This window comes from Adelges cooleyi, unplaced genomic scaffold, assembly GCF_023614345.1.
Source record: "Adelges cooleyi isolate 19-005CV unplaced genomic scaffold, UGA_ACOO_1.1 ACOO_flye_CR_arks_rails_tigmint_CR_PRNA_2, whole genome shotgun sequence".
NCBI classification, from domain to species: domain Eukaryota; kingdom Metazoa; phylum Arthropoda; class Insecta; order Hemiptera; family Adelgidae; genus Adelges; species Adelges cooleyi.
Genome location: NW_026095860.1, coordinates 3,424,418 through 3,441,463, shown reverse-complemented (window position 1 = coordinate 3,441,463; position 17,046 = coordinate 3,424,418). Strand labels below are relative to the sequence as shown.

General features: G+C 34.7%; 1 protein-coding gene across 1 annotated transcript; it reads right to left on the bottom strand.

The window, feature by feature from the left end:
* Positions 1 to 7,110: 7,110 nt before the first annotated feature.
* On the bottom strand, positions 7,111 to 15,297 carry LOC126833375 (G-box-binding factor-like). The gene is made up of 2 exons (XM_050564672.1): positions 14,266 to 15,297; positions 7,111 to 8,199 (listed from the first exon to the last, which is right to left on the bottom strand). Exons 1-2 carry the CDS (start codon positions 14,915 to 14,917, stop codon positions 7,655 to 7,657), a joined length of 1,197 nt encoding a protein of 398 aa, XP_050420629.1. The 5' UTR covers positions 14,918 to 15,297; the 3' UTR covers positions 7,111 to 7,654.
* Between the last annotated feature and the right edge of the window lie 1,749 nt (positions 15,298 to 17,046).

Genomic DNA, 17,046 nt, shown 5'->3' with positions numbered 1-17,046 from the left:
TCAAGCCATAGCAGTGACGATTGAACCGCGTTGTCCCTTTTTCCGGTTTTCAATACGAGAAGCCGAGGAAGTATTGTTGATTCCAACATGTCACACGGACGTCCACGGCAAAGCCTTTGATCAAATTTGTGGCCCGGGCCCGAAATTACCAGTCGGCTCTCCCCTTTTGTTGAGATTGCTGTAAAACGATATTAAATTATGGTCGTTCGTACCACCAGTTAGATGTATAGAACAAGGGATTAATTTAGGGTTGTCTGCTAGTATATATATATATATATATATATAATACTTAGTAGGGGGTACATTTTTCGTGTTGGTTGCACTTCCTGCGCATAAGGCCACTCTCGTTGTGCGTGCACCAAAGACCAAGGAAGACACCGCGACCCACTGACACCCCCGGCCGTTCCGGTCGAACGAAGGCAATTACACACACACAAAGGGCGAGTATGGAGGGGTATGTTTTTAAAAGTCGAATTCGTTTCTTATTTATTTTTTATCAATTGATTCCGACCGTCATATCGTGTACAACGTACACAACTGCAGCAGCTGTAAATTATAACCTTTCCATAATATTATAACAGCCAATTGCGTGACAGCGCGTCCTATGTTATTTTCTAAAGCACGCACGACCCACCTATCAAGTATACGGTGGTATTGATGAAATAATTATCGTGACGGCCCCATAGTAGGTATACAATCACAATAATTGTAGCTTTTTTCCCTTTAAAACTGCTCATCTTTTTTTTATTTTTATTATTATTTTTTAATGAATAACACGCCGCATAATAAATAAAAAAATATCGTGAGCCAACGACAAAAAAAAATATACAAGAAAAAAATGGCATAAATAATTATGTAAATTTTGCTGGATAAAACCGTCAAAGTCTTATGCCCAAACGAAAGAGTTTAACAAGAAATTATGGCCGTTCTCGCCAGTTTGGCTTGACCATTTTATATAGCTGTACAGTATTTACAATGCCAAAATTATTATACAGGTTAAACAGCTATACTTTTATCATTTTAAGCGAAACAGGCGAGAAAGGACATAAATAATTTATATCGTCAAGTATAAGGCTCGTTAAATATTCTTGACACGGTCACAAGCATAATTAAAATTCTCAACTTAGTTTAGTCGAAATAAATTTACTTTTTAGTAGACAAAACAAGTTTTTAATCATACATAAACAATTTTTTTATCTGTATTTGTTTCACAATTGTCAACCAATTTTTCAAAACAGATATTGAAGGGTACTAATAAACATATATTGTTTAAATTTCACGAGTTCAAATAAAGGAAAACAAAGGAGGATAGGGCGATAAGAGAATATTATGTGATTGTATAGATTTGTTTAATCATTTTAGAAAGCATTTTGGAGTATGTTATACATTTTTTTATCTATAAGATAGTATAAAAAATAGTCACATACTTTTTCGATCCTAATCTGAGGTGAAATCTAAAAAACATACAACCGTTGGCCTGTTTATTATTATTGTTAAAATATTACAAACTATTATAAGAACATTATGTTTCTTATACAACATTAGTCTGTGCCGTCATACACTTTATACGTTTACATCATTTGAACACGTGAAATAATATTATATATGTCGCATAAATAAGGGAAAATATTTTTTTCATAACTGCAATATATTTTTTTTTTCATAGAGTTTTAAAGCCATCAGTCTGCAGGCGATATTGGCCTGCAAAATTGACACAAGTCAGAATATCTTGGGAGATACTGAAAGAGATCCCCAACGTCGTTCCATTGTGTTTGGGCGTTTCTCATTTTCTGGTTATTACTATATTTACAGGCGACTGTACTCGAATTGGGTGTGCCCAATTCTTATTCTTTTTTATGCATCATTTGTTAACAATGTACGATATTGTTGAATTTACAAATTCCTCAGCTATAAAATAATATAAGGGACAGGGGATGGTGACTATTTGTTTAACTTGAAACTATGGCTAACGAAAGTTGTATTTGGGACTCAGGTGTGACATCAATGTCACTATCGAGTCTAACACGAGCCAAGTACACGCTGTAAAATATTCGAAAATGATGACTATAAAAAATGTATACAAAAAAACATTTTCGAACAAACGCTGCGCTTGCTAGTACTATATTTTCCTGGCAAATCAAATAAAACCAAGATACATTATGATGATAAAAGATGCCTATACATTATATTATGTGTGTACGAAACGAGCATTATAAATTCCGGCAAATATAACCGTGTTCGCGTCCCCCGGGTCTTTTTATGACTATATTATAAACTGCAATCCCCTCGTCCCATATAAATATGTAGCATAACGACCGAAAGAGGTGCACGCCAATAAACGTGGACGACATACTTAAGGGGTTAGCCGATAACTGCATGGGAACGATTGTGCATCAGCTGCACATTTCACTGTCGCACTACTCGACGGCACAAGATAATTATTACTGTTGGCGTATAGGCGTCCGAGAAAGACATTTATTTGTTTAAATTGAAAAAAAATAAGATTTCACTAGTCCTCCGACCGGGTAGAAAGCAAAAATCTTCAACCGAATTCTCATCTCGACCGTGAAATACGCAAAAAATGATTATTATAATCGTCGACTGTAAAAAAACAACAACCGAAAAAATTACAAACAAAAAAAACCGCTATAAAATCATTATATATATATATATTTTTTCGCTCTTCCGTGTGATTTACCTTTTTTTTTTTGTTTTATTAACCAAACGTTTCCTCGATTGAATCGCTTCCGTTCGAGCTGTAACAGTTAACACAGCCCTTCATCCGATGGCGTAGCATACACGTTAAGAAGTAATATAGGCGCAAAAAAATGTCTTGCCCTCGGACGCTTTAGTCTATAGTTAACGCCACTGTTTTTATCGACCCGAGCCGTTGAAAAACTAGAACATCAAAAAACAAGTATACTATATTATGGAAGTTGACTTATATAATATTCGACCAAGATTAACCCAATGGACGTGTAAAACGATTTTGAAAAAAATCTAGACTTACAACTTTTGGTCTCTTAGCCATGTCGAAATCAATCCTAGTGTTTTTTCCATCTCATCAATAGAGAAAAATTATTTTTTTTCCACTATTTAACCTTGACTTGTACCTAATGTCTGTACATAAGTAATTTATTTATTTAATTAGTTTTACGCCGTTGTATTATGTCGCCTAGTAGGTATTCTTTTAATAACAATATATAATATCTTTTGCATAGAATTGTACGTATTGTAAAGTGGTCGAGTTACTATTTTTTTAAGGTTCCATAACTTGTTCATATTTTTTTTTGATCATTATTATGGCTTTACATGGTGGTGGTACAACAATTGTATAAATCAATTTCCTTTGTAAGTTCTTACTTGAAAAGCGATTATAACGTTACACAGTTTGGACAACTTTTTTATGTGTATAATAATATTATCTAAATTGGCGATTTAGTTGGTCGTTCACCGCGCGTCCAAAAAAAATGTATTTTGCAATCTCTAATGCACACATATACTCGGTTTACACTGGAAACACCTAATTAATTTGCAAATTATAATTCTCAGCCAAACGTTTTACGCCGCGAACCGCGACCAATGCAAATTTACACGGAAAACCCTATACATAAGGTTATTATATTGTTATTATGTCTTAACTATACGAGCCGGTTTTTTTGGAATTCTGTTTTAATTGTCGAGTTCCTCCACACCACCTCCCATCTACACCTTTCCCCTTTTTCCACACAAATCCGTTATCCTCGTGTCGTTTCGGACACGGTCCCGTGACACTCATTGTGTTATTATTATTTTTATCAGTCGACGAACATCACACACACACACATACCGGCCAGAGTCTCTTGTATGTTATAGTATACACGAATTCCATTTTACACTCTTTACACCTTGAAGGATTTGTATTAACAAAACGAAAAAAAAAAGAACCGGCCGACCGACGTCTTGTAATACGTTTTGCACGTTTCCATTTGGTTCGGTCAAATGGCAAAGAAAACATTTTAAAGAAAAAATTGAATAAAATGTTCTTCTTCTTCTTCTTAGTCCTGTTCCCGGGATGACGACGACATGCGGTTATTTTTTTTTTTGGGGGATTTTTCCATTATATTTTATACCGAGAACAGCATGGTCAATAGATTGGAACACACAAATCATTTTAAACGTGACACGACGTTCTTCTCTGCTACTTCTGCTTCTTCTTCTCACATTGTATAAATATTTTTTATTTTATACTATTACCGCTGTATGTATTTTTTTAATGTCATGTTTGTACTGGACATTATTTTTCTCGCTGTTGTGTGTACCGCAAAATATATTATTTGCATTTTTGAATTATTGATAGGTACGATACACGTGCGCCTATTGTCCAACGTTATGCTTCCCACGCAACAATGGTAATATATTTTCAACAAATATTAATTATTTTAATTTATTATCCTTTCGCTGAAAATTATGATATTATCTTTTGAAAATTTTGAATATAATACAAGGAGAATTTGAATAAATAACGTACACTTATCATTTTAATTTAACAATATATAATTGGATATTTTGCATTTTTAAATAAAAATGGTCTATTGTTAAAACAGCAAAAAAGAAGAAAGTTGCCGCATTTTATAATTTAGTTTTAACCGTGATAATTTAGATTAGAGTTCTGTATAAATATGATAAACCAAAAAATTATGTATATATATATACATAATTTATATTGCCCAAAAACTTGACAAATTTGAACTATTTTTATTTAACTTAGATACTGATATGTCTAGGTGCCTAAATGTTTTTTTTTTTTAAATAAAATCATACTAATTTGCAGAGGTAATTTTTTTCATAGGTATTAAAGACATTGTTTTTTTCTTGATATATGTTATTTATTATATTTAGGTTGTAAATACATTTTTTAAATTTATATTAGTGAAAATTAACCCGTGGCCTAATTTGTTAATAATTAATAAAACAAAGAATATTTTATAGATTTTATATAGTTACTTTATAATTTTTGTAAGATGTAAGTACATTTTTCATAACCTTAACCAAATAAGGACATTATATTTCTAGATTAAAATTTGTCTGGATTATTTTTGTGATGTTATCATAGTTCTGGCACAAAGTTTTTTTAACAAAAACAACAATATTGTTGAAAATATATTTGTTTTTCAACAAAAGCGTTCGATTACAAATGCAACGTTTGTATTCAAACTGTTTTAAATATATATTTACTTTTTCTGCGTCGTTGTTCTATATACCTTATAGCGTGTTACCGTTTACCTTTTGTATCAACTCTGTATAAAGATCTTCATAAAGTCTTCGCGAAAATACCTTATGAGGTTACCTCATCACAACCTCAGTAGCCCAAACGCAAGGTACATACATATTATACTTTAATATCTGTTTTTCATACCAGATCCAACCTTATGTTAAACTGTTCTGTTAACCTTTAAGAATATTAAATATTTTGGTCTATGCCACCCGACAAATTCGTCGTTTTACCTTTTAGGAAAATGTACGCAAAAAAAAAATTATTGAAATAAAAAAACAAATTTGAATAATTATTCTTTTATAATCTCGTGTATTTATTAAATCGTTTTTTCTCAATGTTCTTTGATTTGTTTTTTTTTTTGTTTATATGTTTTCAACAATTAAACCACCTCCTGATATTAGGATGATTATTACAAACAGAAAAAAAATCTATACAAGACTAACTTTTATTTTACAACGTAAAGGCGCATACAGAAACATCTAATATTACAATGTGGTATATGTCTATAAATAAATAAATTATTACAAATACGATAATATTACAAAAAGAAAAATCATATTATAATCGTACAAGTAATGCATAATATGTAGATATAAGTATATAAATAAATATATTTTTTTCATATTTTTTTTTTACTCCAAGTTTTTATTTTATTAAAATGTTAGTCGTAACAGAAAGAAAAAAAAAGGAAATAATATAACAATATAATATAATAATAGTATCATGTCAGATAATATTATAAACGGTACATATACATAATATATCACAGGCCAACAGTTAATATCATATAATTATTATTATATTTTTTAAAAAATCGTTTGTAACAAAAAAAAAAAAGAGAAGTAAAGAAATAAAATTAATAAAACGCCGATAAATCCATTGTATCTATATTATAAAATTATTATTGTGGGTATATTACGTTTATGTATAATATGTATTAATTTCAAAATAGCATAATATTAACATCATTTACCGAGTCCAAAGACCTAAATGGAATTAGGCCTGCGAGTGATAAAGTACTATTATTATTATTAGTGAAGCTCGGTTCTACTGATTTTTATTAATATTATTATTATTATTATTATTATCGTTATGATGTTATTGAAGGAAAATAATATATTACTTGTTATACATGTTTGTATAGCGCTCTTTGGCCCATTATCCAACCAGACTAGATAAAAATTATATAAATTAATAAAAAAAAACAGGCACACCTAATAAGACGTTAAAAGTTTTTTTTCGTATTGTTTGGTTTTTTATTTTCATTATTAATATAATAATATAATTGTAAATATAATAATAATAATAATAATAATAATATAAATATATATATACGTATATATAATGATGATAAATTATATAGGAATGTACACTTATATGTATAAATAGACAAAATCATAACGTTTATTGGGTATTTCGCATCATTTTTTTGTTTTTTTTATTTTGTTTTTATTTTATACATATAAGGAACTTATTCGGTACACATTAATTTTTTCATTTTCACCCCGGGACTGTTTTCGTTTTGTTTTCTTATACAATACATAAATTAGATATTACTACGAAAGGGGGGGTAGGTACAGTCTTTTTTTTCCATATTTATATTATATAAATTTTTTTTTTTTTTGAAGATATTATTCGTTCAGTCTTTACGCAAAAATTTTTTATACCCTTATTAATGACAAAAAAAAAACTACGCAGTTTTTTTTTTCCTTTTCGATATTCGAAAATTTAATTCTTCGTGCGTTTTCTTTTTTCTTTAATTTTTTTCTTCTTTTATTATCACAATATATCACAGCCAACACAAAAGCGACACGCACGAATTATACATAGCTTTTTTTTCTCAATGGATTTGATTTTTGTTTTTTTCAGTTACAATTTACAACTAGCCACGTAACGGTGTTGTGTGCAAATTGAAAAATCAAAAAAACAAAAATTATACATCCAACACAAATGTTCCTTGGGGAAACCACCCACACGAGATTTTTTAACAACAAAATGGCGGTCGGACATACACCCGGTAGAAAGCGCGTTTGTAGTGTATTAGTTTTATTATTGACAAAACTAACGGTATTTTTTAACGTTAATTTTATTATTTTTTATGACATCTCATAAGACAATTTCCTCGGAGAGCCTACGCGCGCTATGACATCAAACGCACAGTCTTAGATGGTAGTATACACCTAATATAATTATCGTGTATACATTAAAACGTGCAAATCTAATAATGTATAATTTAAAAAAAAAAAAACATGTATTTCTCGCGCTTACAACAGTAGGTAGATTTTTGTCGTACTACTTTCAGACAAAATAATATAAATGTATTTTATTTATATTATTATAAAAAAACAACAACGCGTGTACAAAGGCGTATTATACCTCGTGTGCGGATCCGGACCTTTAGAACATGTAAGTCGGTGTGAGTATGTTGTTGATGGGGTCGGTGATCCGTCCCAACGTCTTGGCCGGTTTACCGCTGTACTCGTTGCGCAGTACCGCCGCGATGGTACCGTTGAAACCCCAAAGAGCCGTTGGAGGGGCGGGCAACGCGGTCTGGGGCAGAGGTAGATGGTCGTTAATTCTTTTGTTGTTATTGTTATACTCGTGGTGTTGCTGTTGTTGTTGTTGTTGCTGTTGGTAATGAGTTTGGTGGTGATGGTGATGGTGGTGTTGGAGGTGTTGTTGTTGTTGCTGCTGCTGCTGTTGTTGCTTTTGCTGGTGTTGTTGTTGTTGCTGCTGCTGCTGTTGTTGTTGTTGATGGTGGTGAAGCTGTTGTTGTTGTTGCTGTTGCTGCTGTTGTTGTTGGTGTAGGTGGTGTTGTTGGTGGTGAGGTTGTTGTTGTTGAAGGTGAGATGGCTGAAGGTGTTGCTGAGGTTGTTGTGGTTGTTGTTGTTGATGGGACTTGCGTCTTAGTTTCGCCTGACAGCACGAACACCCTTTGGGCACTAAAAAATGGACAATAAAAAAACGCCATTAGAAAACGTCTTTTTCACCTTAAAACAACAACATAAACAAATATTTTGTGAGTATTTGTACTTGGCGAGTTTACTCGAGTATATGAAAAACCACATAACCTCAGACAAGGTAAATAAATCTCCGGTCAACGCGCAAAAAATTAAAAATTGTTTTTTAATTACAATTTAAAAAAATAAATGAATTTTTCATCCCTAATTTTACCCTGGGATTATAATGTCAAATTTGCATTTCTCTAAGTCTATAACTATATTGTTAGGTATAATTAAAAGTGGGCATCGTTATTACTTATAACAATGTCCACCTCTAATAATATTGTAATCTTACAATTAATAAGATACAAAATCTCGATACATTCATAAATCATAATACATCTATACACGTTCAAAGTATTTGGATAGACGGTATAAATCAAGTAGAATATTAAGTCTTATCGATACTCGTATCACAATTGATACACGTTTGTCGTTTTTCCCATCTACCATGTCTGTAATGGCCAAAATGTGTGCACCTACTCTATCGCACGATCGACGTGCAAACGCAACGTTAATTTGATTTTCAAATAACATTTATTCTTCGTTTTTATCTATTCACGACAACGACAATGGAATAATAAAAATATTATTATCCTTGCCACGGGCGACTTATGGTTAGAAAGCGAGGGTTATGATGACGATGATGATAATAATGATGGTTTTTATCGTTCAGACACAATCGCGTTTGCCTGTATTATTATTTTTTATAAGACGCGACACGCTATATTAAAATAATATTTTGTTAAGCGCCAATTTCGCGTTTTGAGAAGTTCAATCGTGTAAAGCACAATACGGATAGGTGCGCCTTTGAAAGCCGTTTGTATACACCGCCGAAACGGTCTCAGGAGTTTTACTATTGTCGAACATGCAACGGGGCACAACGATGATAATAATAATAATAATATTATAAAGGTAGCAGCAGCGATTGTGCTTTATTCTTTTTGGCAATAACGATTACCAGCAGTGTGACTTGGGCGTCGTACACGTTAGACAAAAGAGATAGGCAATACTATATTATAATAGTGTATGTAAAATTCTCATCGGACGGGCCGAATAACGAAAATTGCACAACGATAAATTATAATAATATTATTTTTCCCTATCTAGAAAATGATCATTTTTCCGGTTGACCGGTTTGCGCATTTAAAACGCGAAATACCGACCGAATAAATAATATGATAAAATATATTTATACACACTATGGTCGGCCTGTACACACAATAATAATAATAATAATGGAAAAGACCCATACATTATTGTTGTTGTTGCTGCTGCTGCTGTAGTATAAATGTGTAACAATCGTAAATTGTGGCAATAAATCGACCGATTGCAGTCCAGTGTACTTCCTTTGTTGTGTACTGTACAGCAATATAAAAAGGACCTGCTGCTGCTCTACTGGAGAAAAAAAAATTCAAAAAAACGGACACAGAGAAAGCGACACTACCCGGTACGGCGAAATTTTTATAAATAGGTATTGATAAAAGATGGGATAAGGTCGATAGAAGGGCCTTTGAACGCCTTTTAACTCGATTAACGACCGTTGGTGTGTATTCTGTGCGAATTGACCGTTCTTCTTCTTTTTTTCTTATTAATTTTATCATTTGATATAATTTATCGTCTTGCGCACCACCTTCTACGACACTAGGCGGTCAGTCGGTATGGAAAAATGGCCTTTTTCTATTGCACAGAAGCCGCGAAAAATCCGGGATGATTAATCGTGTCGTGGGGACACGAGTGCAATATACATGAAAGATCTCTTTGCTTTCTTGGAAATTTCCTATGCGCAGAAACGTCTAGCGCTTGTTTACACACTTATGGCCGTTATTGGAAACCGATATGATTAAAAAACGGTATGCAAATAATTAAAAAAAAAACTATAAACGCCCCACCCGCCAATTAAGAGAATATTGTAAATATTATTTTCTAAAATAAAATAATATGCTTTGTCGTTGAAAACATTTATTTATTTTTTCGGTTTTAGTTAAAGGTCTTGGCACAGACTATAATATCGCATAGCTGTTTTGCAGTACCATGTAACACAAGACGGATTGTCTATAGAAGAACTCGTTTGTGGACAATATATGTAAGTATAAAAAAAAAATCTCTGTAGTCTGGCAAATATAACGTGTAGGTATGTGTGCCGGCACATAATATCCTTTTACCCGGCTACAAAGTGTCGGGTTTCCAGCTCGTGTAAACAGGAAACCCGAAGAAGGCGACCACCGCCGTCTTGCAGTTATTCAGACACACATACATACACATCTGGCCGGTACACTGTGCATAAACCACCTGGCCCCCGGGGACCTGTATGTATTATTATTATTATTATTATTATTATAACGCGTTAAAAGCCCATGATGTTCAATATCATTTTATACCTACATCCGTATATCGCACCGGAAGGATATGCTTAATGTTTGGAGTGGACGCGTCCCGTTAGGCGTCGATTACCACACCAATTGACGACGGCCAAGATGGAAAATTAATTTAAAAAAAAAAAAGCCTCTGTGTGTGTATGCTATGTCAAAAGGAAATTGAAACAAATCGGGTGCGATAATATGGAAAAAAATTAGGGTCATATGGCTTGTATATTAAAAAGGGGCACACGGCGTTAAAAAGGGTAATTTCGTTCACATAGGGGACCAGCTGATGCGAGGCCAACGCTGTGGGAAGCGCGACAAGTGAACGTTATTGTTGCTGGAAATTGTCAAAGTAATATGGTTTGGCAAATCAAAATCCCTAGACAGATATTATAATTATTGTCCGCCTGACCAGACAAACGGGTAAATAGCAGAGCTCTACTGCATATTGTGCCAGATGAAAAAAAGGCATTTAAAGCCGGTGTCACAAATACAACAGCTGACGTTGCGATGGTTTTATGTGATAAATTATTGTCTCTAAAACCGCGTCATCGTGTCGAGGAGTTTTGCAGCAAAAAGTTCGGCTATAAATTTATGTTCGTTTTTCCATACTCGAGTAATAATGTGAAATATGAATAAAATGCCGCCCGGTGTGTGTGTGCGGGGCCATTAGCCACATACGGAGAGCCGAGCAATGACAAGAAGATTACCGAATGATGTGGAATAATGATAAAATATAATAGCGCAAGTATATTTTATACGGGACAGCACCTATATACATACATACATACAACAAACGTGTACAGTATATTTAGATACACATTTTGTGTGTGTATACAATGGACGAGCCCGCCGTTCGGTGTATCCGTTTCACACGGGCTAAATGCGACAACACCATTGTGAGCGTTTGTGTATTATATGCACACATAATATATAATACATATACAAAGTATAAACTTATATACATGTATATTATTACACATTTGTACAGAGCTCATCGGACCATGCGTTTTGCGGGCGTGAGTCACGCTAGCGAAATTTCAATAGACCAGTTTGTTTTTTTTTTGTGACACACGTGTTTGTGGTGTTTTTTTTTTAAATTTACGATATTTATGCCTTACAATTTTTCGACTTGGAAATCGCACCTTTTGTGTTTTTAGTTTTGAATGACAATAATATTTTAGCACAAGTCAGCCGCCGCGAGAGGACAAACGCCTTTTTTTTCGGTATAGAATTTATTACACTTGCAATAAAGTCACTGATAATTATTATTTTTTAGTCTGTTTTGCTCTGATAGCAACAGACAACAAACAGAATATTTTACACAAACGGCGAAGAATCAATGAAAATACATCAAGCAGCAAATATAATGTTAATATAACAAACTAAATTCATTGTTTTTTTTTTCGAAAATTGTTTTTTACTTAATCGTTTGAGTTTGAATTTCCTCGTTTTATTCTCAACTGTACTCAGCTAATTTTTTTTCAGAAAAATCGTCCAAAATTTGAGTTAACAATAAAACGTTTTTTAGTTTGTTTTTGTTGTACTAGAACGCATTATTTTTTCAAGTACGGAATTTTTGTATTCGATTGTTTTTCTGAGGATATTTTTCCAGAAATTATTATTCATGTTATTGCATTGGGTATAACACATAAGCAAACAAGTGGTGTAAACAATGGCAATGTGTATTTAACGAATGAAGCGTGCAAAACTGTATTCCCTTGGCAATATAGTAGCTTGATTGAAAAAGTGTTTCAAGACATTCCGCAGGCAATATTATACTCTCGAGCGCGTTAATTAAAAAAAAAATAATAATAATAAGAAAATTATACATAATAGCAAAAAACGACGCCTATTAAACGAAATTAATTATTTTTAATTAGTATAAGTACAATGACTATATAACATGGGTATAGGTATATTTTTTATCTACTTCTAATCGCTTACAACAATCACTTGCCAATATTAACACTCCCATTAACCGGCCGACATAATCACCGCTAATATGTTTATTCATGCCTGTATTGTTAACGTTGGTTATATTATATATATATATAAGATACCGCATAATAATAATAATAATAATAACAAATTAAAAAACATTGCGGAGGCGTTACACGAACGGTCCGAGTTGTTGTTAAATCATTTCTTGTGTTAAGCGTGCAAGACTCAAGCAAAATCCGTACCCGGCAAGGTCGTATGAAAGTTACCTACAAAAAAAAAAAAACAACGTGTGCGAATGACCGTCAAATGTATATAAAGAGCACTTTGGGTTTTAGGTTCAACTGAAAAAAAAAAAAAATACATCCCATACAGGTAAAAACTGTACATAATTTAAACAGTTTTTTTTTTTAATAAGAGACTATTGTTATTGTTTGTTATTACAATAGCACACGGTATTTATTATATGCTTCTTACAAACAGCCGTTGCCTGTTGTAATTTATTATGCACGAGTAAAAAACAAAACACCTCGAGGGACGCGCGGTGAAAACCAAAAATAAAAAAAAATTAAAAATTATTACGGTAAGTAGTAATAAATCCAACGAAACGCTTTAGACACACGCGTGATGATAACGTACCCGAAATCTAAAAAAGAAAAAACAACAAACAACAAATAATGAAAACGAAATTTATGGAATAAAAGTAAAATAATTAACAACAACGTCTTCCAGCCAACGTCTACTTTTATGTGTCTGCGGAGATGATAAATATTTTATATTATTATTCTCAGCTGTAATAAAAAACAATTATTAATCGAACTTGGATTGATTTCTCTCTCTCTCTCTCTATCTGGTATAAAAGTCAAAACTGGCCGCCTAAAATCACAGGCAAACGACCGGCGGCAAAAATATGTGAAAAAAACCCTATTCATATAAGGTTTGGCTTTTATATTTTGGTCTCGGCCACCGCCAATAATGTTTTTTTGAAAAAATCGCCAACAAAGTCTACCAAAGTATACCATTTGTTTTGAAGTCACGCTAAGTCTAATTTATTAGTTCCGACAGTACTCGGAGACTACGACCGAGCACTTAAACGCGTTTGTTATATAATATATTTTTATATTTCCAAAACGGCTGCAAATTTAATTTTTTTTCGCGCGTATCCCATTATCGTACCCGTTTCCCTTACTACAATTATGTAGTAAAACTAATTTTTAACAGTCACGTCCAGAGTTGCTGTTGCGCCCAAGTGAAATTTCCTAAATTGTTACCTATTACTCGTTGTAAGAATGTAAAATTATTACTAATTACATGGCTTGAGCCCAAAATCGACGCGACGGTATTATTATAGTATTTAATCGACAAAGGAAAGTGAAGCGAGAACAATAATGATCAAATTATCAAATTTCCTAATGACAAATGCGACAGGAGTTTTTAGGAGTTATGACCACAACAAATAACATATTTTTAGCGGGGTTCCAATTTCCGTAAGGAAACAATTGATTTAAATGATAGTTTTACGCCTAACCTTAAAGTAAGGATTTAAACTTTAAAGTTTTAATCGATTCGGATTTTAGAGTTTATTTTTTGGAGTTTACATACGCCCAATTGAAATAAGCCTATGAAATGCATAATTTTAGGTAAAAACCAAACATTTTCTAGGCCTAGCAAAACGAGACTAAAATGGTATTTGGTAACTAACCTGTCAAGTGGGTTTTATCCGTTGGCAAGGCGGCCGTCATCATGGGCGGCGGTAAGCTGGCCTGCAGGTGCTGTTGGTACTGCCGTTGTACTATGTCCAACGTGCGTTTACCGTCGTGGTTCTGGTGCTCGGCGCTGGAGCCCAACAGAGGCCACTGGGACGCGCCTGCGGCCGCGGCCACGGCTCCGGCCACCATGCCGTACGCGCCGGCCACGGAGGACGCGGTGACGCCGGGCGCGGGTCCGGCGTACGGTTTTTTCGCGGGTGGCGGACCGTCGGCGGCAGAGCACGCGTCCGCGCCGCCCATGGGCGCTGACCGGCCGCCGATCCTGCGGCTGCTGGTGGACGACGAGGCCGTAGCCGCCGCCGCGGTGGGCATGTTGTTGACGAACAGCGGACGCGTGCGGCTCTCGGCTTTGCGGTAATACGACGGGTGGATCATGAGCAGCGGCTCGACTTTGCCGCTGGTCGGCGGCTTGGCCGAACTGGGCATCTCGTATTCGACGCTGCAGTCGACGTGGAGCGGCACGTTGAAGTCCTTGGCGCGGTAAGAAGCGGCGGCTGTCGGTACGGCCGACGGTACCGCGCCTAGACTTGGGTACGGGTCATAGCTGGTCGTCTTGTTGTAGCACGTAGTGGCGTTCAACGCCATCGCACACGACACTCCCGCACACTCGCACAAACACTAGACTGATTTTGCGGCACGGGCGACGGTCATATGGGCGAACTCAACACTGAAACTCGCGACACAATGATGATATTTGGGTAATTAATAGTAAAAAAAAAAAAAACAAATAAATTAGCAATAACGCGTAAGCTTGTTTTTTTTTTTATACTCTAATCTGTCGTCGATACAAAATAATAATAATAATATGTAATTTGAAAATAAAACCAAACGGAAATTCAAAATATATATCGCACGAGTACGACACGGCGGCGATCAGTGGCCACAATAGTGCGGCAGTGTACTGTATAGCTGGACGACGGACACCGGACTAAAGACAGCCAAGTCGTTCCTCCGGCACGTTTGGCGGTAATGGCACGACGGCCGCGTACGTCTGGCCGACCGGTCGGACGTGGCGCCGCCAAGCGGCCGCCGCCGCGGCGGTGCGCCGCTAGACGATGGCACCGCGTCGGCATTTCACTTTATTAATGGTATAATATATTACTATTAGGATTACTATTGATGTAATGGTATGATAATTGTTATGTTTTCTGTCGGTCGACTATCCGCTGCGGCCGGCGTCGACGACAGTGCCGTTTACGAAATGTGCCTTTCGACGATTCTTTGCAAAATTGTTTTGCGGTAAAAACAGGCCGCTGATTAACACGGGGTACTTATCACACAGAAACGCGGCGGCCACCTTTTTAAAGGCTGCACTACTATAATGTTATATCTATACATAATTTTTTTTACCTAGTATAGATGTACACATTATAATAATAAACATTCCGTCACAAAATGGCCGTCACTTTTTTGTTTACATTAAAAGTGACCCTCCTATTCTGTGGTAAAAACTCTTCTCGGCTTCCATTTTGAAATTTTTTTTTTAAATCTGTTTTTCGCATACCTAGTAAATTATTATTATTATTTAGAGTATTTTTGTATGACATTAAGATTTCCAAAAAAATTGAATTTCCACGCCAATTAAGCTGTACATTACGGACCGTCGCACAAAGGAGGCAAATTCAGTGTAAATTGCCGTTTTAAAAAACACATCATATTATGTTCGCAGTTCACCAATACAATGTCAAAGAGTTTCAAAAATTGTTCTGGGTAGTTGGTCCACCTAAGCATTAAATATGTTTTAATATCATTGCTGATATATTACTCTTAATAAAAATACAGTTTGTGCACACGTGTTTGCGAAATCCTCTGTGACTGAGATAGAACAAAATGTCATAAGTCATATAAGCCCATATAGATGATAGATAGAATAATAAGAAGAGTCATATTATGTTCGTCGAAACTTATTTTAAAGAAATAATAAAAAACATAGGACCGATGCCGCTTTCTGGTCCAACTGGCTTTTTTTGTGTATACTATTATTATATCTGTTTTTCTTCTAGTAATTATCGTCTGACCAAGACCGAATCGAACGTTGTTAAAGAGTGACCGTCGACGACGTTCTTTCTTTCTGATTATTTTTTTTTTTTCCAAACATATTATGTTCCCATCGAATGCTTTCAATAACGCGTTTGTGTGGACAGACAAAACGAAAAGGGCGAAAAAAACAGAATCGACACACAATCGAAATCGCTGTTCCATTGAAATCGGTTTTTTATTTCTTATATATTTGTCACGATGGGAACTGATCCTGAATTATCTTTAATTGTTCCCGTCGCGTTTTGTTCTGGGATGGATTATATTATGTAAATGCGCCATTGTCGTTTCTTCACTTTCTTCTCATTTGGCGCACACAAATATTGTACTTACAGCAAATCGCGTTATTTTGTTGTATTTTCGTTTTCCGTCCGGCAATGATAATAAACGATGGCAATAGCCAATAACAATAATATAGATAAATAAATTGTAAACCCAAAATTTCATAATAAAAAAAAAAAAAAATGTATAGATCCGGCCGAGTATGAAATCCGCCGGTATGTCAACAGACATTATAGATTATAGTGAACGCCGAATGGATGAAATACATACATTTATCTTTTACTTTGATTTATACTTAAGCGAACACCCCCCCCCCCTCCTTACCGGCTCCAAATCGCGTGCAAAGCCCCAAGCACATTATTATTATAATTTCTCTGGACCGGACAAACGGGTCC